Source organism: Apiospora aurea (genome assembly GCF_038362705.1).
Source record: "Apiospora aurea strain CBS 24483 chromosome Unknown utg000010l_segment0_segment0, whole genome shotgun sequence".
Classification (NCBI taxonomy): domain Eukaryota; kingdom Fungi; phylum Ascomycota; class Sordariomycetes; order Amphisphaeriales; family Apiosporaceae; genus Apiospora; species Apiospora aurea.
The window spans coordinates 769220-794731 of NW_027117397.1; the positions used below are offsets into that span (position 1 = coordinate 769220).

A 25512-nucleotide genomic window follows, 5' to 3' on the forward strand; every position below is an offset into this window, starting at 1 on the left:
TCCAATAGCGTTACACTAAAACTAATCAGAGCTCTGGTGTTTCAGACAGACAGAGGTTCGCCTTCACCATGGGCCGCCCTAGCTGCCTAGTTTTACATGTGACCGAGGTTCGTTGATTTACCTTAGGCAGGCATTCGTGCCGGCATCCAGCTACCTACCAACCACAAATTGGCATCCCTACCAGCAAAAAAATGTTGTTCGTTGGTGAAAGCGCTAGCTTGGGAGGATACAGGGTACGAAGAACCTATCGTGGATGAGGAGTGCTACTGCAAGCTGCTGCAGGCCAAGCAGTCGAAAAGCCGCATTGCAGACAGTGTACGCTGAAGTATGACACTCTGGCAGCAAGGCCGGTAACTATGACCTGGTCGTTGAAGCAGGAGCTGCTACGTCGTGATAGAGTAATAAGCTTAATCGAGAATCTGCTGAGACCTCTATACTCCAGGTGTTTACTTGCTCAGCGTTGAGACTCTAAAAGTATAGCCCAGTAGAAGGTATATAATATCAAGCATCGGAGTTCAACGGTTACAATCAAAAGGACAAAGGGAGGAAGGGATGTTGCGCAGCACCATGGGAAAGCGAGTCAAGAGTCTAACCTTTCGTGGGTGTTGATGCATTGCTGGCCAAAAGAGCCGCGCCCACATTCCGATCAAATCAATTGCGGATTTGTAGCCCGAAACAAGAGCTTGCTCCTGTGTGCAGAGCCGGAGTCAGGTACCCGACTCAGCAGAGATAGCTACATCGCTTTGTTAGCAATGTCGGGCATTCTCGAGCAGGACGATAATTGCGCAAAGACATCAATATGAATTCATAATAGAGAAAACATAGCTGTCTCAATCACTCCTTGAACAGTGCAGTGAACACACACACACACACACAACCAGATAAGGCAACATTTTGGGCAGGTTGATGTTGAGATAACGGCAATATGACGCCAGCGTGCACCTCCCGTCTTGACAATAGCGAGGCGCTGATTCGTCCGCTGGGCCGAGTCGCAGTCGCTGTTACCGAAGCCAGCGAAGGTACCTCTGCTGGCTCTGCTGGTTCTGCTGGCTCTGGAGCCCAGCTCGGCCGCTTAGCGTGGAATCTGGGGCCCGGCAAGGCCTGTAGGCTGTGGTCTTCGCCTTTTTCATCAATCAATCGCAGGCCAGCGACACAAAAACCCTCTCCACCTTTCCTCTTCACCTTGTTTCCTCAAACACCATCACTCCTGGGGAGAAAGTCAAGTTTTTTCTTTCCTTTTCCTTTTTCTCTACTTGATCATTGGGAGACAAGTCTGTTACTGTCTCAACCTCTCCACCCCCTAATTGTCGTTTCCTAGGAGAGCTTCAATTGCTCCTTCGACCTGATATCAGCTCAGCGCCACACACCCCTCCTAGTATCCTAGGTACTCAGGACCACGCAGTTCCGTCACAATGCTGGCAACTCGACAGGTCCTGGGCAATGTCGCCCGCTCGCGGGTCATGGGCAACCTCGCCCTGCGACGCACAATGGCCACCGTCTCGGATTCTCCTCTGGACAGGAAGGTAAGCAAGAGAAAGAGTCTACCTAACAGACGACAACCTCGGCGTTGCTGTCGTCGTTACAGCCAAGATGGTGTTGCTGACTTATTTCCCGCAACTCGTCACAGGTCAAGCAAAACAACTGGGAAGAGGGCAACTTCATCAACTACAAGAAGATGTCCGAGAACCTCTCCGTGGTCCGCAGCCGCCTCAACCGCCCTCTGACCTACGCCGAGAAGATTCTCTACTCCCATCTGGACAACCCCCATGAGCAGGACATCGAGCGCGGCGTCTCCTACCTGCGCCTGCGCCCTGACCGTGTCGCCTGCCAGGATGCCACCGCCCAGATGGCCATCCTCCAGTTCATGTCCGCCGGCATGCCCTCCGTCGCCAACCCTACCACCGTCCACTGCGACCACTTGATTGAGGCCCAGATTGGTGGCGTCAAGGATTTGGAGCGCGCTGTCGGCATCAACAAGGAGGTCTACGACTTCCTGTCCTCTGCCTGCGCCAAGTACAACATTGGTTTCTGGAAGCCCGGCTCTGGTATCATCCACCAGATCCTCCTCGAGAACTACGCTTTCCCCGGTGGTGAGTACTGAGTCTGACCGATATGATGACTGAAATATCCATTGGACGAGACTAGCTGACAAAATCCAGGTCTCCTCATTGGTACTGATTCGCACACCCCCAACGCCGGTGGTCTGGGTATGTGCGCCATTGGTGTCGGTGGTGCTGATGCTGTCGATGTCATGGCCGACCTGCCCTGGGAGCTGAAGGCCCCCAAGGTCATTGGCGTCAAGCTTACTGGCCAGATGTCCGGCTGGACTTCTCCCAAGGACATCATCTTGAAGGTTGCTGGTATCCTCACCGTCAAGGGTGGCACTGGCGCCATTGTTGAGTACCACGGCCCTGGTGTCGACACTCTGTCTGCCACTGGTATGGGTACCATTTGCAACATGGGTGCCGAGATTGGTGCCACCACCTCTCTGTTCCCCTTCAACGACCGCATGTACGACTACCTCGCTGCCACTAAGCGCAAGGATATCGGTGATTTCTCCCGCACCTACGCCAAGGAGCTCCGCGAGGATGACGGCGCCGAGTACGACCAGCTGATCGAGATCAACCTGTCCGAGCTCGAGCCCCACATCAACGGTCCCTTCACCCCCGATCTGGCCACTCCCATCTCCAAGTTCGCCGAGGCTGCCAAGGCCAACAACTGGCCCGATGAGGTTAAGGCTGGTCTGATTGGTTCTTGCACCAACTCCTCGTACGAGGATATGTCCCGTGCCGCCTCCATTGCTCAGTCCGCCATGAAGCACGGCATCAAGTCCAAGGCTCCCTTCTTCGTCACCCCCGGTTCCGAGCAGATTCGTGCCACCATTGCCCGCGACGGTCAGCTCGAGACCTTCGAGGAGTTCGGTGGTACCGTCCTTGCCAACGCCTGCGGCCCTTGCATCGGTCAGTGGGATCGTCGCGACGTCAAGAAGGGCGAGGCCAACTCGATCATCTCTTCTTACAACCGTAACTTCACCGGCCGTAACGATGGCAACCCCGCCACCCACTCTTTCGTCACCTCCCCCGATCTGGTCGTCGCCATGTCCATTGCTGGCTCGCTCTCCTTCAACCCCTTGACCGACAAGCTCAAGGGCAAGGACGGCAAGGAGTTCCTGCTGGAGGCCCCCACTGGTGCTGGTCTGCCCGACCGCGGCTACGACCCTGGCAACGACACCTACCAGGCCCCTCCCCAGGACCGCAAGTCGGTCCAGGTTGCCGTCGCCCCTACCTCTGACCGTCTCCAGGTCCTGTCTCCCTTCACCGCTTGGGATGGCAAGGATGCTACCGACATGCCCATCCTCATCAAGGCCCAGGGCAAGACCACCACCGATCACATCTCGATGGCCGGCCCCTGGCTCAAGTACCGTGGCCACTTGGACAACATCTCCAACAACATGTTGATTGGTGCCATCAACGAGGCCAACGGTGAGGCCAACAAGGTCAAGAACTCCACCACTGGTGAGTGGGATGCTGTTCCCGCCACCGCCCGCGACTACAAGTCCAAGGGCATCAAGTGGGTTGTTATCGGTGACTGGAACTACGGTGAGGGCTCTTCTCGCGAGCACGCCGCCCTCGAGCCCCGTCACCTTGGTGGCATTGCCATCATCACCCGATCCTTCGCTCGTATCCACGAGACCAACCTGAAGAAGCAGGGTATGCTTCCTCTTACCTTCGCCGACCCCGCCGACTACGACAAGATCAAGCCCGATGACAAGGTAAGTTATCTGCCCAAGGTTTTGAAACATGTGAACCGAACAATCGCTAACACCATATCCAGATTGACATCAAGTGCACCGAGCTCGAGGTTGGCAAGCCCATCACTATGGTCGTCCGCCCCCAGGACGGCAAGGCCTTCGAGGTCAAGCTGAACCACACCTTCAACGCCCCCAGATTGAGTGGTTCAAGAACGGCTCTGCTCTGAACACCATGGCCAAGTCGCGCGCGTAAGTAGCACGAAGTGTGTGACGAAAGTGAAATAAAAGATACCCGCCGGATGGACAGAATAGAGAGGTTGTTGAAGACAGCGGGGACGGCAATCAGCATTGTTGGGGAGGTTTGCTAGAATTGCGCAGGGGGTTTTATATGGTCTTCTGGTACGGACGTTATGTTTTTCATGGATTATAGCCCGCACATGGAAGTTGCCCTCCTTTTCTAGTCATCTGTACAAATTCATATGTTCGAACTCAAGAGTTTTCTTGATTGCTGTGACCATATTTGTCTGTTTGATTTGATATTTATTCGAAAGTACACCCGGGTAAGATCAACCAACTGTATATGATCTGCATCAGGTTCTCTGGTCTGTTAGCTGAAACCGGTCAAACCCAGGTATGGACCAAAACAAAAAGAACCCGCTGAAATGACGGAATCCTCATGATGGGCAGGCATCTTTACCGGCCGGGCAGATATGTCTCAGGGATTGAGTTGGGTTCCAGTCTAATGATCAAAGCTCCATCCATGTCCTTACATAAGGTAGCAGCCAGGTGCCGAGGAGCCTAGCGTCATGGCCTGCAAGGGTTGGGCTGCAGTGCTGGGTGCACTGGCGGGTCCCTGGACAGAGTCCCAGCGCTGGTTGGATGCAATGCCTGCTGCTAAAGGCTGCTGCGCTATTCGCCATGACAGACAGTCTGTCCCATTAGGTTAATTGCATTGGCTCGAGGATTTGATGACACGCGACCAGCTCAACCTCGTCTCGTTTCTTCTGGAAGACGGGCCCTCCGCCATTACCCTTTTGAAAGTCCTATTGATTGTTTGATCAATTGACTGAAGCTGCTGCTGGTCACCTAGCGATTCGAAAAGCCTGCTGCCAAATTAAAGCGAAGAAATTGGAAACACCATCCATCCACTTCTTGGGGAACTACTGGAATCTGCTTGGTCATTAGCTCCTTTACCTGCCACAAGCTTTCTCGATCCCGCCATCGCCCATCGCCAGCCAACCCACCAGCAGCAAGCAGCGCAACTTTTGCGCTTGACGAGGGAAGCCTACTAACGGTCCCAAATACAAGAGTTGCGCAGTGAACGTGAGCGGCACTTGTTATACTCTTTTCCTCCGAAGTCCCGAGACTTCCCAGAAAAGAAGCTCACCCTTCCGGCCCCGAGCGAACCTCCTACCCGCTTGACCCGAGACGAAACGACGGGAGAATGCCGAACGTACAATCCTTCAGCAGCCTCCGGGCGCGCTCCTATGTCTTCCGGCTGCCGCTGTTCACGAGGCTGATGGTGTCGGCCATCGTGGTGCTGTGGCTCGTGGGCATACAGAGCGCGTGGGATCTGCGGAAATGGGGGTGCCTTGATACCGAACGAGATGAACTTTTTCACAGGTGAGTGAACTTATTTACCTCTGTCGCTCCCGCGACTGGGATCTGCGACGAAACTATGGCATGGCATTCGGAGGATGCCGCCTCTTGCGCCAAGTACAGAAAGAGGAACATGCATGGGCTTCGGTCGTGACGGGAGGACTAGAACCGATGGTATGCTGGAATAGCGGCTGACTGAGATCCAGCATACCGCATGAACACGTTTCCGTTAATACACCTGAACCTCCTACACGCGCTGCTCAACCTCTTGGCCCTCACCCCGCTACTGGAACGCTTCGAGAGCGAGTACGGAACCTTGACCAGTGCGGCCATGTTCTTTGGACGTGAGTAGTCCCACCCTCCTTATATCCTCGCGAAACCCTCAGGAATTTTGTCGCTCGGGAAACTAACGAGATACAACTACAAACAGCCCTGACCACCATCCCCGCCATCGCCTACGTCGTCCTCGAGCGCGTCATCTTCCGCGTCAACACGCCGGTCATGGGCGCCAGCATGTGGGTGTTCTTGCTGCTCTCGGTGGAGGCTATGCGGACGTACAAGATCAACCCCTACTTCATCATCGGGACGGTGCAGGTGCCGACCTGGACGACCCCCCTGGTCATGGCTTTCGTCACGGCGGCCCTGATCCCCAGCACCAGCTTTCTGGGCCACCTGTGCGGCATCTGCACCGGCTACTTGTTCGGGCTGGGCTACCTCAAGTTCACTGCGCCGCCCGAGAAGATCCTGCGGTGGATCGAGGGCAAGCTTAATCTGCTTGGCCGGCTGCCGCACTATGTCAGTGTCGATCAGAAAACATATGGGCGGTTTGGGGTGCTGCCTCAGAGCAGTAGTAGCGGTAAGTAACGATTCCCCCTTTTCTTGGGATCCTATCCTCTCCTCCTGAATTGGCCCAGCTTGCTAATTATTCGGGGTATATATAGGCAGCGCGAATCTGAGTGGACTCGTAGGAAGCACACAACGGCTTGGCCCATAGTCGCATTGGGCGAGTTAGGGCGATCAATGGTTCGATGAGATGTGTGTTTTGGTCGAGTTTGTGTGTATTAAGTCGCATATTATATGGCATCATCATGAGGCGTTCTTCGGCATACTGCAAGGCGTAGATTCAGTCCTAATCAAAAGGAGATACAAGCTTGGCTATATTGCATCTGAAGACAACCAAGAGCGTGTCTGTGTTCGAGTTAGAGAAAGTATTTTATTCATTTGAACGATTCAACCGATACTCCAGAAGTATGGCGACAATGGCTAGAGTTACATCTAGCATTCATTGTCAAAACCAGGGGCGGACGTCCTCTTATAAATGCGCGATGTGTCCAATAGCTTGGCGGGCCAGGCGCCGTAGCACTGTAGTGCAGCGTTGACCCCTGCAGACCAATTGATTAAGCTGGACCCCGAAACCCATTAAACCTCCAACCGCGACATCACCACGACTTCACTTTCAATGTTGCTCACCAGCTCCTGACACGCAATCCGCCCGTTACCAAACCGCCAAGAGCAATGCCGCGATTAATCTGTAAGTATCTCTGGATCTCTCCTGCGACGTGAATCACCCATTGCATAAGGAAAGAGTTCCGGTACAAGACAGCTAACAACGTGGTACGACAGCCTCGGCGCTCTTTGTGGGCCGCAGCCCGAAGCTGCAGAAGGCGCCCCCCCTACATCAGCCTCCTCCTCATCGTCGTCGGCGTCGCGTGGCTCTTCATGCTGCCGCTCAACGACTACAGTCGACGCACCTACATCTCCGAGAATGCGCTGCTGCCGGGCCAGGTGCACACCTACTTTGGCGGCAGCGATCAGAACGTCCTGCGCGCCTACCGGCACGAGGTCGGGGCGCTCGAGAACAAGACCAATACCGAGTACGTGGCTTCCACTGGGAGAGTGATTGTTTGGAGGCTTGGGTCCTTATTACACATATACAACGGAAGACTGACTTTCGGCGGATGATTGGTGGTAATACAGGGTCAATGACAAGCTCGAGCACATGTTCCGGTCCATGGGCCTCAAGGTCGGCCGCCAGAACTACACCTACACGACGTCGGGCAACACGGTCGCTGGCGAGAACGTCTACGCCATCCTGCAGGCGCCCCGGGGCGACGCGACCGAGGCCATCGTGCTGGTCGCGGCCTGGCGCAACGTCAAGGGCGAGTTCAACCGCAACGGCCTCGCCGTGGCGCTGGCCCTGACGCGCTACTTCAAGCGCTGGAGCCTGTGGTCCAAGGACATCATCCTCGTCGTGCCGCCCGACAGCCGCGCCGGCACCCAGGCCTGGGTCGATGCATACCACGACTCGCACGACTCGCGCCGCGTCGCGGACCTGCCCATCAAGTCCGGCGCGCTGCAGGGGGCGCTCGCCATCGACTACCCCCAGGAGGAGCGCTTCGAGGGCGTGCACATTGTCTACGACGGCATCAACGGGCAGCTGCCCAACCTCGACCTCATCAACAGCGTGACCAACATCGCGAGCGGCCAGATGGGCATGGGCTCCTCGATCCAGCACATGTTCCACCACAACGACCAGTACCGCGACCGCCTCACCTGCATGCTGCGCGGCATGGTGAACCAAGGGCTCGGCCACGCCGTCGGTCCACACAGCTCGTTCATCCCGTACCACGTCGACGCCATCACGATCCAGCCCGTGGGCCAGGGCTGGCACGACGAGATGGGCCTGGGCCGGCTGGTCGAGGGCACGTTCCGCAGCCTGAACAACCTGCTCGAGCACCTGCACCAGAGCTTCTTCTTCTACCTGCTCATGCAGAAGGAGCGCTTCGTCAGTATCGGCACCTACCTGCCGAGTGCTATGCTGATTGCGGCCAACTTCACCATCACGGCCATTGCGCTCTGGGTTAAGACTGGATACGCCCCCAAGACCAAGGAAACTAAAGATGTCAAGGAGAAGAAAGAGGGTACTGATTCGAAGAAGGTTGACCAGAAAACTGAGGAGACGCCGGCGGCGGTCGAGAGAGAATTGTACCTGCCCCTTAGTCTGGTGACGGGATGCCAGTTCCTGGGTTTTGTTCCCTTATTCGTTTTTAACCACGCACCAGCCAGTGTAAGTCCTCCCCACAATCGCTCGTTTCGGCCATCAAACCCCTATCTATCCATACTGACCACCTCATAGCTCTTGGCGCCCCTATTCGTCGTCGTCACCCTGCTGTCCTTGGTCCTGCCCCACGCCCTGTCCTTCTTCCTCGTCACGACGTACAAGCCGACACACCAGCAGTACCAGCTCATCACCTCCTTCTTCCTGCTGCTCCTCGGCATGTTCCTGTCGACGCTGGCGACGCTCAACTTCAGCCTGGCCTTCCTGGTGGGGCTGCTCGCGACGCCGCTCACCTTCGTCCGGCCGTTTCCCAAGCTTCCCGCTGCGGGCTACGCCTACTCGGCCCTGCTGAGCGTGCTGAACCCGGGCGTCGTGGTCCTCAGCGCGGCCGTCGCGGCGACGACGCTGCAGGGTAGCAGCGGGCTGGGGTTGGGGGTTGTGGGAGTTACGCCATGGGAGGCGGTGCAGAAGGTCCTGGAGGAGGGGGGCGTTCGGGTGGGGGGGTTTGGGGGATGTATACGCCGCTCATCTTTTGGTGCGTGTGGTTCCCGGCTTGGGTGGTGGGTAGTGTTGTTGTGCTCGGGTAGTCAGGGAGATATGCCTGTTCCAAGCAGGTGAATAAATCATGAGGAGAGAGGGTTTGACCATCCAAGGTCACCGGAATAAAACAGAATAGGGGGGCTTTGATTGTACATATGCCCGGCGGTCAAAAAGGATAGACGGCGCGGAAAGGCTGCAAGAGAGCAAACGGAAGGGATACCACATAGAGATGATGCAAAATGGAGTAGGGCAGCTGCTGATATACCTGGCCCCCTTTCCAACCATTTCGAGATGTTGTAATGAGAAGTAGCTCACAATGGAAGGAGCCGGTGGTAGTTCACTCTTCTTTTCATCGTTCTCTTTTGCCTGGTCCTGGTCCTAGTAGTAGTCTGCAGGTTCATATGGTAACTCTATTGGCATGTGGCTTGGGTCTTCTTATCTTATGACTTAAAACGCATACCAAACACTGTCCACCCTGAACAGCTGGATGATACACACGAGCTGAGGTAGGCCCGCCTGGAATGAGTATCTCACCGGTACATGACCTGTCTCCCTCGCAGACCGGATCGAGCCGTAGATCCATCCGCCTCAACCGAGTAGCGCCGCCCCATCTCGGCGCCAACCTCCGTATGCCCTCCCTATAAGCCGCCCCATCCCAGCCGCAAGTAACCGTATCAAATGACTCTCGCGATCTCACTATAGCAAGCCCCGCTTGTCGCCGGCCAAAGCGAAAATCTCTGCCTGTTGCTCATGCAACTGTCTCATCTCACGATACCCACCACCGCCCACCTACAGCCCAAATAAGCTCCCGCCCTACATAAGCCATCATTAGAGCCGTTCGTTTCATCCAAAGAAGCGGTTCCAGTCCAGTCGCGGACGGGCGGTATTGGGGGATGTGGTCTAGTGGTATGACGTTTCCTTAGCATGGAAAAGGTTCTGGGTTCGATTCCCAGCCTCTCCAGATTCTCTTCTGTTGGCTCCGACTCCGGTTCCGTTTCTTTGTCCTTCTTTCTTTCTTTCACGAAGGGGATATGGTCTAGTGGTATGACGTTTCCTTAGCATTTGGTTGTTTTCTCCGTTCTGGTCTTCAGATGGGTGACAATAACAGGCTTGGAAAAGGTTCTGGGTTCGATTCCCAGTTTCTCCATCCTTTTTGCTGGTTTCGGTTACTTATCTGTCTGGATATATATATATGCTAGCGTTGATGTCAATGTTAATGGCGATACTAAGATGTAACCCTTACTGGCTGCCCCCCCCTTTAATTGACCCCTCTTAATTTTAGATGATTTTAAAGCCCCTAAGTAATAATAATAGTATATAAAGGGGTTAAATCTTACTCGTTTACTAATTAAAGTAAATTAATCTTTTCCTTTCCCCACTTTTTATTATTACTAATATAATTAAAAAAGCATATATTATATAAACGGTTTAAGCCGTATTAACCGGCGAAAGTATTAACTATATAACTAAAAACTATAACGTTAATAAGGGCACTCTTTATAACTAACTTAAAAGTTAATCTTTAAAAAAAGAGAAATATAAAGCCCTTTAACTCTTTACCCTTACCGAAAAAACTTTTTTAACTAAATAAACCCTTTTTTAAGCTAGCTTAAACTATATATTAATATACCGGCTATTTTATATATATACTTAATATATTTTCTTTATAAAAAAAATCGATTACTTTATTAATAAATAATAGATACACCGTTTTTTAAAACGTTATCCGGCCTTTAAAACCGTATATATTAAAGCGATAAATTTTCGATACCTCGTATATATATTAAACGAGGCTATACAAAGGTTTTTTAATCGACTTAACACTATTATTATTAATAATATACCCCCTCGATTTAAATTTAACACTAATAAAGTAAAAACTACGATAATAATAAAAGAAAATATTATAATAATTAAACTTACCGCCTATTAAAGTTTAATACGAAACGACTTAACTAATCGCGAATAGGTAATTATTTTAAAGTATATTAATACTATTAATAATATTTTACCGTTTTTAATTATATTTAAAAGCTAATTAGTTTAATAATAATAGTTTTTTTTAAAAGAAGGACGAGGTTAATTACGAGTATAAGGATTAAGCTTTTAAAGCGTTATTAAAAGGATAGACTTTTAATCTTATAGCTTTAAAATAGCTAAGAAAGATTTTTATTTTTTTAACGAAGCTTAATAATTTTAACTAATAAAAGCTTTTAATTTTTAATAGATATAAAAGTTATATCGACGATAACTTTATATTAACGGCGTTAAAAGCTAAGGTATAGCTTTTTTATTTACTATTACATAGCTTTTATATACTCTAGCTTTTAAATATTAACTGTTTTAAGGTTTTTAAAAAAAGGTTTTAAAGGGAACTCGACTTAATATACGCTATTATTAATAATAGTTACGTTAAGAAAGGGGATTTCCTTTAAACTTAAGTTAAAGTATATAAAATAGTTTTTACCCTTAAAATTATTATTAATAAATAAATAGTAATTAATATCTACTTTTTTAATATCGAAAAACTAATAAATAATAAGCTTCGGCGCTTTAATATAATATAAGCTATTAACGAGGCTATTACCGCCGAGGATACGCGTTAGCCGGCTAAACCGAAAGCTAAAAAGATCGAAACGCCGAAAAACAGCCGGTAAGTTAAAGATTTAAAGGCTGCGATATTTAATATAAAGGTTACCACTAGTGATTTAATTAAAAGGTTACTATAAAAAAAGCTCGGTAAGAGTATTAATAATTTAACAGCTTAAATTAACTAGTTAAAGTAGGAAAAGGCCGGTTTAAAAATAAATCTAGAGAAAATAAAGGTTTAAAAAAAGAAAGGTTAATAAGGACTTTAATAAAGGCTTTATTTATATAGTAAATATTAAGGAGGTTTAAAAAAACGTTAAAAAAGAAAGGCTAAAGAAAAGGCCGAAAAAAGGCGTTAATAAAGTAATAGAAATTAATATAAATCGAGCTAATAGTGAAAATAACTCTATTATAATGCGCATAAGCCGAAATAGACCTTAAAATGCAGTGTGTGTTACTTAATTAACTTATTTATTACTGTTGTTATTAATTTTTACATCTATTTTAGGGGGTCAGTGAAGGGGGGGCAGCCAGTAGGGGTTGCATCTTACTGGCAACACGAGGCGACAATGTAGCCATCCTACATTATCAACTTGCCTACCATGACACCTTGATATCTATGGTCTCTCCAATTCGCGACATTGCCAGCTTGAATTATGCTAGTTCCCCCGTATCACAGCAAGATCCATTCATCAACATCTTTGTCCCGATCATCCAGCTCCTTTAGAGATCGAATGTTGAACTTGTCGAATTTCCCAGCAGTGAAATCTTTAATGAAAACCCCGCCGTTGTGGACACGCAAATGCAAGTAATTTTCCATGGTGTCGAATGCATCGGTTCGCCAATGCAAGGTTGGATTCTCCCTTTAGTAAACCGGTAGATCCGCTAAAAGGGACCTGTCACCGCGGGTCTCGAAGATGGCGATGACCTGGCAGATCTCGGGCGCGAAGTCTTTAAACCGGGTGAAATCGGCCATGCTTGTACAGGCGCGCGGGATGTTGTCGGTTCGTGTTCGCGTCTCGGTCTAGAAAGCTGTAGGTTAAGTTTTGAAGTTGGACATATACATGTACGCAGAGTAATGATGGATATGAATTAATAGCGCCCTGGGGGGGCCTCTAGAGATGGTTACTAGGGTTATTTTATACGTTAATCACTATACTTGATCTATTTTAAGCGACTGTCACCTAGAAGCGTTACCCTAGTTAGATAGCCTTGCTAGAATTTTAATATTAATATATTAACGATAACGTGGTTTACTATTAAGTGGCCCGTATTATTAAGTGGTTTACCTTTACTACTTCTCGATACTTTTATAAAAGTTATTTTAATTACGACGCTTTAAATTAATTAAATTTACTCGCTATTTAATTCGTTACTCGATTCTATATACTTTTTATATATTCGCGTATTATAACTTATTTCACCGTAAATCCTATAGCGCTTACCGCTCGTCGCGCGCCTTTTTAATAAACCACTATTTTCGCTTTTATTAATCGCTAGCCGCTTCTTTTTTACTTTTTCGTTTTGTAGCCTTCGAAATTCTTTAATTATAAGAGCTTTTTTAAGTTAAACTCGCGACTTTTTAGCTTTTCGGCGCTTTGAAAAGGTTAAATTAACCTCTTTTAAAGTACGTATTTAATTATATATAAAGGTTATTTTATAAACTATTTTAATTATACTTTTCGCTATTTAGTTTACCGTATTTAAAATCGGCGTCGGAAAGCTTTTTTAATAGGTAAACACCCTTTTTTTAATATAAGTAAAGTGTTTAATTATTTATTAAAGGTTAAACGGCGTTTAAGGGTCGTAGGTACTAGCCGTCCCCGGACGAAATAAGCTAAGTGTAAACGTCCGGAGACGCATATTTAGTTTATTAATTACTTTATCCGGGTTATAAGGTATTAAGCCGAATACGCTAAATTTAAATTTAATATTAATTTCTATAAAAATAGCGAAATATACAGCTTTAAACGCAATAAAAAACTCGAGCTTCGTAATATAATTTATTAAAGCTTTAATAAATAGCTCGATTTCTTTCGAATAAGTACGCTTTAAAAGCGAATAAAGTGTTATATCGAAAAATTAAAACAGGTGCGATAAATAAAAAAGTATACTAATTATAATAATATCGTTATTTTAATAGTATACTTCGAATTCGGCCGAAATATAGCTTTCGTAGCCGTCGAGAATTAAAAGGCGGTAGCGACCCTTTATTTATAATTTAATATATTTATTAAAGTATTTAATTTAGTTTAAGCTTATCTTATTATCGGTTTATTTATTAAAAATCGGTTTAATTACTTAATCGCCTAGTAAATCGTATTCGGTAGCCCAGTTCGCTAGGTAATATTAGCCCTAAATAATTAAAAACGGCGGGATACACTAGCTTTACAAATTAATATATTTAATCGCCGTCGACTATTCCCGATTATTAGGCTAAACCGACTTCGCCTTCCCACACCGATCGGCGCGTATTACGACGAGGGTTAACCCGATTATGCCCATTATAAAGCCGGTTTCGTTAAAATTCTATATATCCTTATTAACGATACCGTATTTAACCTTAATATTCGCGATTAATTTAAACTAACCGGAAATAACGTTTAAATTTTTATAAAAAGCTTTTTAATAATCGTACCGACGGTTTATTCGGGTTTTAAAATCCGGGTTCCGGTTAATAAAGCGCCTAACCTAGTATTTATTAACGCGCTCGCTATTACGCGATACGGTAAAAAAATTAGCTATATTTTCTACACTAATAATTTTAAGAGATATCCCGCGGGTATTTAAATTAATTATATACTTACGAAGTATTCTTTTTTATTTATATTTAATTTATACCGTAAGTGTCGAATATCGCGTCGTAAGGTTCGGTCGTAAATTCGGTAACGTAAAATAGTTCTAAAAACGTCGTATACTTTTATAGCATCTCTTTTACTTAATAGATTTAAATGCTTTCGTGTCGCTTAAATAATTAAACCGATCCGGTTTTTTTAATTTAAATTAGGCATTATAATTATAAAGTTATTACGCATTAAAGTTTAATTAGGGTCGAGAAGTAGTAAAAGTAAACTATTTAATAATACGGGCCACTTAATAGTAAACCACGTTAAACTATAGAGTATTAATTAATTATAATGGTTACCTTTATAATTATAAAAGAGTTAAGCTTAAATTTTAATTATAATTATATTATTATTAATACTTAAAAAAGTGTATATAATTATAAATAACGTGGTTTACCACTACGCGACGCATATTACTTAGCGATACACTTTTTTTACTTCTCGACCCTTTTATATAAATTAATTTAACTATAACGCTTAAAATTAATTAAAACTACTCGTTATTTAATTCCTCGCTTAATTCTATATTCTTTTTATATATTCGCGCATTATAACTTATTTCGCCGTAAATATTATAACGCCTTTTACCGGTCGCCCTCCGCTTTAACGAACCCTTATTTTTACTTTTATCGGGCGCTAAACGCTTTTTTTTACCTTTTCGTCCTATAATTACTAAAATTCTTTAATAATAAGGGCTCTTTTAAGTTAAACTCGCGACTTTTTAGCTCTCCGGCGCTTAAAAAATACTAAATTAGCCTCCTTTAATATATATATTTTATCGCGTATAAAAGTTATTTTATAAGCTATTTTAATTATACTTTTCGCTATTTAGTCTACCGTATTTAAAATCGGCGTTAAAAAGCTTTTTTAATAAATAAACACCCTCTTTTTAATATAAATAGAGTACTTAGTTATTTATTAAAGGTTAAACGGCGTTTAAGGGTCGTAGATACTAGCCGTTCTTAAACGAGATAAATTAAATATAAACGTCCGGAGACGCATATTTAACTTATTAATTACCTCGTTAAGGTTATAAGGTATTAAACTAGATACGCTAAATCTAAATTTAATATTAATTTTTATAAAAATAATAAAATACGCGGCTTTAAAAATAATAAAGAACTCGAGCTTAATAATATAGTTTATAAAAACCTTAATAAATAGTTCGATTTTTTCGAATAAACACTTTTTAAAGGCGAATAAAATATTATATTAAAAAATTAGAGTAAATGCGATAAATAGGGAGGTATACTAATAATAATAATATCGTTATCTTAATAGTATACCTTAAATTCGGCCGAAATATAACTCTCGTGGCCGTCGAAAATTAAAAGGCGGTAACGACTCTTCGTTTATAATTTAATATATTTATCGAAATACTTAATTTAATTTAAACTTATCTCGTTATTAGTTTAACTATTAAAAGTCGGCTTAATTATTTAATCGCTTAATAAATCGGTTTCGCGGAACTAATTCGCGAGGTAATATTAATTTTAAACGATTAAAAACGGCGGAATATATTAGCCCTACGAATTAATATATTTAATCGCCGTTGCCTATTCCCGATTACTAAATTAAACCGACTTCGCTTTTTTACGCCGCTCGGCGCGTATTACGACGAGTATTAACCCGATTATATTTATTATAAAGCCGATCTCGTCGAAATTTTAAATATTTTCGTTAATAATTCCGTATTTCGCCTTTATATTCGCGATTAACGTAAATTAAATAGAAATAATTTTAAAATCCTCGTAAAAAGCTTTTTAATAATCGTACCGACGATTTATTTTAATTTTTAAGTCCGGGTTACGGTTAATAAAGCGTTTAATTTAATACTTACCGACGCGGTCGCCGCCGCGCAACGCGATAAAAAGATTAGCTATATTTTTTATACTAATAAAATCGGGAAGTATCCTTTAAATATTTAAATTAATTATATATTTATAAAGTACCTCTTTTTTTAATTAAATTTATTTTACGTCGTTTCGGTCGAATTTCGCGTTTTAAAGTTCGGCCGTAAATTCGATAGTGTAAAATTAATTCGGGTATATTATAAGATTTTATTACTATTTTTTAGCTTATTTAATTCGGTCCGTTTTATATTGCTTAAATTATTAAAACTATTCGATCTTTTTAAGATTAATTAAGCATTATAATTATAAAAGTATTACGCGTTAAAGTTTAATTATATTAGAATTAAATTAAAGTGCGTCGCTAAGTAATATACGTCGCGTAATGGTAAACCACGTTAAAGCTATTAAAATTATTTAAAATTATCATTAATTTAATCGATTAACTTTACTTTTATTTTATTTTATTAAGATTTAAACGATTTTAATTTTTTAATAATATATTTAATAAAAAATACGTATTAAATTATTAAAATATAAGCTTTAATTTTTAATTAACGTGGTTTACCACTACGCGACGTATATTACTTAGCGACGCACTTTAATTTAATTTTAATATAATTAAACTTTAATATATAATACTTTTATAACTATAATACTTAATTAATCTTAAAAAGATCGAATAGTTTTAATAATTTAAGCGATACGAAATAAATCGAATTAAATAAGTTAAAAAGTAATAGTAAAAGTTTATAATATACCCGAATTAATTTTACGCTATCGAATCTACGGCTAAACTTTAAAACGCGAAATCCGATCGAAACGACGTAAAATAAATTTAATTAAAGAGGAAGTATTTCGTAAACATATAATTAATTTAAATATTCGAGGAATAACTCTCGATTTCGCTACTATAAAAATATAGCTAATCTTTTTACCGCGTTACGCGGCGGCGACCGCGTTAATAAATATTAGGTTAAGCGTTTTATCGACCGTAACCTAAATTTAAAAACTAAAATAAATCGTTAATACGATTATTAAAAAGCTCTTTACGAAAATTCTAAAATTATTTCTGCCTGGTTTACATTAATCGCGAATATAAAAGCGAAATATAGGATCGTTAACGAAGACATTTAAAATTTCGACGAAACCGGCTTTATAATAAATATAATCGGGTTAATATTTATCGTAATACGCGTCGAGCGGCGTAAAAAAGGCGAAATCGGTTTAATTTAATAATCGGGAATAAATAACGGCGATTAAATATATTAATTCGTAAAGTTAATATATTCCGCCGTTTTTAATCGTTTAAAGCTAATATTATTTCGTAAACTAATCCCGCGAAACCGATTTACCGGGCGATTAAATAATTAAGTTAATTTTTAATAATTAAACTAATAACGAAATAAGCCTAAACTAAATTAAATATTTCGATAAATATATTAAATCGTAAACGAAAGGTCGTTACCGCCTCTTAATTCTTAACGGCTACGAAAACTATATTTCGGCGAATTCGAGATATATTATTAAAATAACGATATTATTATTATTAATATACCTCCCTATTTATCGCACTTACTTTAACCTTTCGATATAGTACTTTATTCGCTTTTAAAACGTGCTTATTCGAAAAAATCGAGCTATTTATTAAGGCTTTTATAAACTATATTATTAAACTTAAGTTCTTTATCGTTTTTAAAGCCGCGTATTTTACTATTTTTACGAAAGTTAACATTAAATTTAGATTTAACGCATTTAATTCAATACTTTATAACCTTAACGAAGTAATTAATAAGCTAAATATACGTCTCTAGACGCTTATATTTAACCTATCTCGTCTAGGGACGGCTAATACCTATAACCTTTAAACGCCGTCCAACCTTTAATAAATAACTAAATACTCTACTTATATTAAAAAAGGGTATTTATTTATTAAAAAAGCTCTCCGACGCCGATTTTAAATACGGTAAACTAAATAGCGAAAAATATAATTAAAATAGCCTATAAAATAACCCTTATACGTAATAAAATATATATATTAAAGAAGGCTAATTTAACACTTTTTAAACGCCGAAAAGCTAAAAAGTCGCGAGTTTAGCTTAAAAAAGCCCTTATTATTAAAAATTTTTAGCAGCTATAAAACAAAAAAATAAAAGAGAAACGTTCAGCGTTTAATAAAAATAAAAATAAAGGTTCGTTAAAACAGAGGGCGACCGATAAAAAGCGCTATAATATCTACAACGAAATAGGTTATAATACGCGAATATATAAAAAAAAAATATAAAATTAAGCGAAAAATCGGATAACGAGTAGTTTTAATTAATTTTAAGCGTTATAATTAAATTAATTTATATAAAAAGGTCGAGAAGTAAAAAAGGTGCGTCGCTAAGTAATATACGTCGCGTAGTGGTAAACCACGTTATACTGTTATTAATATATTTAAAATGTTTATTTTAAGCTTTTATAATTATAATTTTCCGTTTATTAATTACAATTTATAATATTATAATAAGCTTTTAAAAAATTAATTAACTTAAAAAATTATTAACGTAGTTTACCATTAAGTGGGCCGTATTATTAAGAGGCTTAATATTTTTATTTACCTTTTTTATTAAACTTTAATACGTAATAACTCTATTAATATTATACCGATTTTATCTTAAAAGATCGAATCGTTTTAACGATTTAAGTAATACGTAAAAGCCGAAACTAAATTAATTAAAAACACGTTACCGTTATATATAACGTTTTATATAAAACGTTACATGATTAAATTAACGGTTAAACCTTATAACGCGAAATCCGATATTTACGATATAAATTAAATATAATTAAAAAAGGTATTTCGTAATTATATAATCGATTTAAATATTCGAGGGTTACCTTTTAATATCGGTATTATAAGAGATATAGTTAATCTTTTTTAAAATCGCGCGGCGGCGATTATATCGGTAAGTACTAAGTTAAGCGCTTTATTAACCGTAACCTGGATTTTAAAACCCGAATAAACCGTTAATACGATTATTAAAAGGCCCTTTATAAAAATATAGGTATTATTTCCGGCTAGTTTCAATTAATCGCGAATATTAAAGTTAAATACGATATCCTCAACGAAAATATATAGAATTTCGACGAGACCGGCTTTATAATAAATATAGTCGGGTTAATTCTCTTTATAATACGCGTTAACTAGCGTAAGAAGGCGAAATTAATTTAGCCTAGTAATCGAGAATAATTAACGGTTATTAAATATATTAAATTATAAGGTTAATATATCCCGCCGTTCTTAATCGTTTAAGGTTAATATTACCTCGCGAATTAAGCTATCGAATATAACCTATTAAATAATTAAGTAATTAAGCCGATTTTTAACGGTTAAACCGATAACGAGATAAGCTTAAATTAAATTCGATACTTCGATAAATATATTAAATCGCGAGTAAAAGGCCTTTATCGCCTCTTAATTTTAAACGGTTATAAAAGTTATATTTTAGCTAAATTTAAAAAATACTATAAGAATAATAATATTATTACGCTTAGTATACCTCCTTACTCCTTTTATTTACTTTAGTTTTTAAATATAGTATTTTATTCGCCGTTAAAACGAGTATATTCGAAAAAAATCGAGCTATTTATTAAGGTATTAATAAATTATATTATAAAGCTAGAGTTTTTTATTACCTTTAAAGCAGCGTATTTTATTATTTTTACGGAAAATGATATTAAATTTAAATTTAAATTAGCTAGTTTAGTACTTTATTATTTAAACGAGGTGATTAATAAATTAAATATACGTCTTTAAACGCCTATACTTAGCCCGTTACGCCTAGGGACGGCCGGTACTTATAACCCTTAAACGTCGTTTAACCCTTAATAAATAACTCGATACTTTATTTTTATTAAAAGTAGGGTTTTTACCTATTAAAAAAGCTTTTTAACGTTAATTTTAAATATTATAAATTAAATAACGAAGAGTATAAACGTGATAATATATTTAATAACCTTTATACGCGTAAAAATTTATACTTTATAAGCGATTAATTTAGCTCTTTTTAAACGCCGAAGAGCTAAAAAATTATAAATCTAGTTTAAAAAAGCTTTTACTATTTAAAATTTTTAAAAGCTATAGGACGAAAAGGTAAAAAAAAAAGCGTACAGCGATTAATAAAGGCGAAATTAAGGGTCCGTCGAAATAGAGGGCGATCGGTGAAAGGCACTATAGTATTTACGGGGAGATAAATTATAATACGCGAATATACGAAAAGGAAATAGAATTAAGTAACGATTTAAATAATAAATAATTTTAATTAATTTAATACGTTATAATTAATTTAATTTATATAAAAGGGTTAAGAAATAAAAAAGGTATGTCGCTAAATAATATATATCGCGTAATAGTAAACCACGTTATAGTTTTTAATATATTAATACTTTTTACCACTTATAATTATAAGGGTAATTATTATATTTATAAGTAATTTAAATAAATATTCTCTTTAATTTTATTACCGTTATTTAATTAATAAAGAAATAGTAAAAATTAATTACCTTATAAAATTAAATAATAATAATCGTATTATAACTTATTAATTAACTTTATAAATAAGTTAAATATTATTTTTAATTAAAATATATAATAATAATCACTAATTACGTTTATATATTATAATTATACCCGGCGTTATTATCTTTAATTTTTAATTTAAAAAATCGTAATATCCTTTCTTTAAAAAAAAGTCACTTAGTATAAACGTAATTATAAAACACAACTTAAAATTAATGCTAATTTTTTATAACTAACTGCAGCTACGAAACTTATTAATCTTTCCAGTTTCCATGCACTATCTATCCCGTCCATTATGGCTGCTCCTAGGCAGCATTCTCCTTGATCACCGTGCCCCTGTTCTTAAGGCACAAAACGCACATGGTTCTTCGCTGCTGTACTGACGAGATTATTTCCATGGCTGCATCAGAAGGCAAGATGGTACCATCTGGGCTCTTGTTGCCAGCTAGGAGTCATATACTCATCGACAACGACTTCCCCGGAGCGAGCACGGTATCCTTCCCAGCATATCTCCAGCCACTGAGGGTCGACAGGATCAACAGGGCCACAGAGACAAAATCGCTTCAGATGCGTTGCTCCCCCATCACAGTTTGGATGGCCCGCCTCGCCTGAGGGCTAGCCTGCACCCCAAATGCGACATATCCAGATAGGACGATCGCAAGCTGCGTCAAACTGGGCACTTGGCATATAGCTTCTGCCAACTGGGCACCCCAGGCCAGACACCGATTCTCATCCTAGATACGCAGTCATTTTCATTAGTATTCCATATTCTCAGCCTGTTATGATTAAGTTGGGAATCTCACCATTTTAATTACTCCTTGGCTGAAAAGGGATCGAGAGCCGGATACGCTTCTAAGTACAAGCCATTTGAGATTGGGACACTGCTTGAAGCAGGCGATCTGGTTTATGGTGTCGTCCAGATTATAGGGAGGCTCCTCGACTCGAAAGACGCAACCGGCCTTTTGAAGGGACGTTGCATGGTTGCTGAAGATATCTTGCCAGAGGAAACAACGTCGGCTGCTGTGGAGACTGATTGGCGGAGTGTTGGTCTGAACAGCCGTCAACACCGTGACTTTACGAATGAGTGCCTTCAGAAGATAGGTTCCAGCACGACGTTGCCATACGAGGTCAAGCGTATTGATGGACCACTTCTGGGCAGCGTTCTCAAGCAGCAGTCTCTCCAAATCTACGCGCTGAGAGGATGTAAAGATACTAGCATCCATCTGTAGACCTCTGAGTTTGGGCGAAGCTCCCGAGTTTAGTTTGGTCTGTTGGCTCTAGGCATTAGTCTAACTCTCATGAGTAAACACATGACTCAGGGGAAATGTTGGGACCTCTACAATAAGTAGCGAAACCGACTGTAACGAGAAGCAATGGAAAGTAAAAGATGCCTACCACCAGCTTGAACACTGCAGGCACCAATTTGTCGTCCTGGAGAAGAGTCTGACAGCGCCTAGGTACCCGATAACCGCAAATCTCCTCGCGATCGTCGTTTATAGCGAATGCTAATTTCCTATTAGGAATTCGAATTAATTTAATTCAAGGGAATTTGGCAGCAGGACTAGACCAAACAATTCTGCCACCCAGTGTGGATATCACGTACTTCAAATCCCCGATGCTGTCAGGTGGCGCATTCAGCGCCATTGCCACAGCGTCAAAGAGGGCATGCTGGCTACGACGGCGAAGGACCATGCGCTGAGGTGGCAAGAGCCTTCTTGTGGCCCGGTTAACAAGACGGAGTTGATGAAGCGTGTCCTGTGGCAGGTACCCGAAGATGTCCAGAACGAGCTCGTTGGGCAGGCAAAGATATCCTGGCGGTGACTGCTCAGTGTTGAGATCATCAAGCGGAGTGATGCAACCGGCCATCTCGTTGGAAGTTTTGGCGGTATCGTCATTGGCTTGGCTGCCATGAGGCTGTTGGACGATGTTGTTGCTTTCCGCCATGAAGGGCTGTTGTTTTGCTGCTGACGAAACGAACTTGGTGGATTGTGGGCAAATGTACTTAGGCGAGCCTTGTAGAATAAACATCGACAGCCCTTGGCGATTGTGTTGCAATCCAAAATGAAGGTGTGTGGTTGATGGAACAGGGCAGTTCTTGGTACAGTCTGACAAGATGAGAGGAGTTGTGGGAGAGGTTGCCAAAACACTGCTGTGCCTGACGTCCCGTTCAAGATGCAATCAAACAGCGGAAGCCTCCACTAATGCGAGAAGCAGAGTGACGGCAGGGTCTGACGAAAGACAAGGTCAAATGGTCGTGATAGAAGAGTCAAACGGATGCCCAAGGTGCGCAAACTTCAACTCCCTGGAACGCAAGGTACCTTAGGTATATAGCCATTGAGGTCGTCCACATATGTATTGATTTGAATAATTAGGTAATAAAGGAGCCAAACATTATGCGGAATCTTATTGGCCAACTGCTACAAATGTGAATGCTTCTGCTTGACTTGTCTCATTCGCGATAGGCAGATACGGGTTTTGCCTACCATTTCCCATCTCACGCTCACATAAACTACACACCATTGTCTTCTTATCGCTGTGATTGCAAGATCCCATGCCTGTCTGTAAAAGCCCTCGCTCGAAATGGCGTTCAAGAGCTCTCCCTATAGGTGACAGGTCTGATATTATCAACAGGTAGCATTGGTATCTTCAGAAAGTTGATACGAGTCTGGTAGGAATTATTTCTTCCAGCATTGGGGGGGTTTTCCCAGATCATGTTTTCCATGACAGGCCTGCGAGATACTTTAGTAGGCATAGGGACACTGCAATTACTTTAGGCCTCCATCCTACCCTTCTGTCACGAAAATCTCTCCTGTTCTTGAAATTATATGTACCACCCTCCCCATACTAATAAGGTTCCATAATTTGATTTCCCAAATCGAACAATCGCAATAGTGCCTACCATCCTCCTCTCACACTCCACCTTGTCCTTCCTGAGGTTCCGAGGCTTGCGTTGTTCAATTCGTCCATGCATCATTCTACTTGAGTGGAATTTTACAGATCAGCACATTGCATTCCCCGTCAATTCTCATCATCCCAGAGCTCTCGGGACTGTCCCTGCACCCACCATCACACACCATCAACTTTTGATACAACAACGCTGCACCGAGCAAGTTGCCAAGGACTCGCCTGTTTCGTCCCGCTGCCTGCAACATACAAGCAACCATGGCGGCTAAGAATGTCAACAGCGATCCCAAGAACGGATATCTGATTCTCCCCAAAGAAATCGTCCTGGATATCATCGGTTATCTGCCTGAGGATGTCAATCAGCTCCGTCTTGTCAACCGGGCCACCAACGCCCTGGTAGGACCTCCTCGGTGCATGGTCCTCGACAAACCATGCCAGAGTGCCCTCCTCGGCGCAGTGAGGAATGCGATGAACGCATCGCCCGAGAGTGTCAGCAACTTGCGGTATGTCATGTCCCATTCGAAGTGTGCCTGTTGTTCGCCGGCCTTCCCTGCGCCCACGTGCCATTGGACTCATCCCTTGGCCTTCTTCGTGTCCGACTTCTCGAGTTTTTCGTTCAGTCCCCGTCATGGCTTTCGTCCTTCTTGCGATCGATTTCTAACTCTGAATGCGTAAACTAGGAAGTTGGTGATCGTTGCAGGCGACCGGAATAGAAATCAGATTGCTGGTTTTTGGCTTTTGGGTCCCGGTCGCCCCGGCGGGTTTCCTGCTCACGACAAGTTCTTGGTACCTGCCATTGCTGGATTGATGGTAAGCGGCTTTGCCACTACGAGAAAAAATGTTATACTGACACCTGCATTTCGGTAGACCAAGCTCAACTCGGGGTTTTCACCCCGGCTCGAGACGATACACCTCGACGTCTTCTCCCTCACCGAGGACCAACGTTTCCAGCTAGGGCGCCTGCTGTCCCGAGACGGTACTGTGAAGTGGCCAGTTTCCAAGTTGAGCCTCGTGGGGCAGATTCATTATAATTTTCCGCTCACTATGCTTGTCGGAAAGGTCAGGGTGCTGACGGCAGTCGAGGCAGACTGTTCACCGTCAATCGTTTCCGGAAACGTCCGCGGAAACTGCGTGCTTTGGAATGGCATCTTTGCTCCCCACGCAGTTTCCCTGCGCAAAGCGGCTTGCCTTTTCAGCAAGCGCTTTGATTCCGGCATGCTCACCGAGGCTGTGGATCAACTCTTGTGCTTTAAACAATGCACCAACCTCGAATGGCTGATCTTGAGATGCGTACCTGGCTATCCTGGTTGCGGCCCCGGATTATGTAGTCCCCAGGTAAGCCTGCCATTTATCCCCTCCCTTTTCCCGACTAACAGATATGGTTTACCTGTGTAGATTCACGACTGGACATTTCCTATGGCTCAAGCAGTATGCGAAATTCCGAGCTTGAAGAGACTCGCTATGGTGTTTCACAAAGACCCCGGCCTTGGCCGGCAGTGGACAACTAGAGCGAAACAGGCTATCCACGTCGTTATGGCAGGAGCTCCGCATCTAGAGCGTTTCTTGATCTCTGGGCCGGGCTTCGAAGCATGGGAGGGATGCCGCATTGGCTCGCCTGGGGAAGTCGTCATCCAGGACAGATACGCATCATGGCAGGAGCAGGAGACCGGATGGCCCCATACTTGCTGCCGATGAGGACGAGGGAAGCGGACTGCCGGATATGCTATTCTAACCCAAGCAAGCTCGTGAATCTCATGTCCGAGACACCCCTGAGCGCAAGGGCAAACTAGCGAACATGGAGTAAACGTAGG

The 25512-nt window shown here is 42.7% G+C and overlaps 4 protein-coding genes across 4 annotated transcripts; 3 read left to right on the top strand and 1 right to left on the bottom strand.

The window, feature by feature from the left end:
- Positions 1–1412: 1412 nt before the first annotated feature.
- On the top strand, positions 1413–3978 carry PG986_014263 (aconitate hydratase; the record flags this gene model as incomplete). The annotated part of the gene is made up of 4 exons (XM_066850485.1): positions 1413–1523; positions 1628–2090; positions 2160–3772; positions 3835–3978. The coding sequence occupies 4 exons, from the start codon at positions 1413–1415 to the stop codon at positions 3976–3978; spliced, it is 2331 nt and encodes a 776-aa protein (XP_066692723.1).
- Positions 3979–5195: 1217 nt separating this feature from the next.
- PG986_014264 (glycosyl phosphatidyl inositol protein transamidase complex subunit) lies at positions 5196–9592 on the top strand (the record flags this gene model as incomplete). Its single annotated transcript, XM_066850486.1, has 8 exons — positions 5196–5374; positions 5517–5524; positions 5557–5694; positions 5781–6145; positions 6974–7224; positions 7328–8417; positions 8487–8879; positions 9509–9592. The coding sequence occupies 8 exons, from the start codon at positions 5196–5198 to the stop codon at positions 9590–9592; spliced, it is 2508 nt and encodes an 835-aa protein (XP_066692724.1).
- An 11768-nt stretch (positions 9593–21360) lies between these two features.
- On the bottom strand, positions 21361–22741 carry PG986_014265 (uncharacterized protein; the record flags this gene model as incomplete). Its single annotated transcript, XM_066850487.1, has 4 exons — positions 21361–21531; positions 21613–22065; positions 22193–22310; positions 22401–22741. The coding sequence occupies 4 exons, from the start codon at positions 22739–22741 to the stop codon at positions 21361–21363; spliced, it is 1083 nt and encodes a 360-aa protein (XP_066692725.1).
- A 1218-nt stretch (positions 22742–23959) lies between these two features.
- On the top strand, positions 23960–25396 carry PG986_014266 (uncharacterized protein; the record flags this gene model as incomplete). The annotated part of the gene is made up of 4 exons (XM_066850488.1): positions 23960–24204; positions 24382–24511; positions 24569–25036; positions 25097–25396. The coding sequence occupies 4 exons, from the start codon at positions 23960–23962 to the stop codon at positions 25394–25396; spliced, it is 1143 nt and encodes a 380-aa protein (XP_066692726.1).
- Positions 25397–25512: the final 116 nt, after the last annotated feature.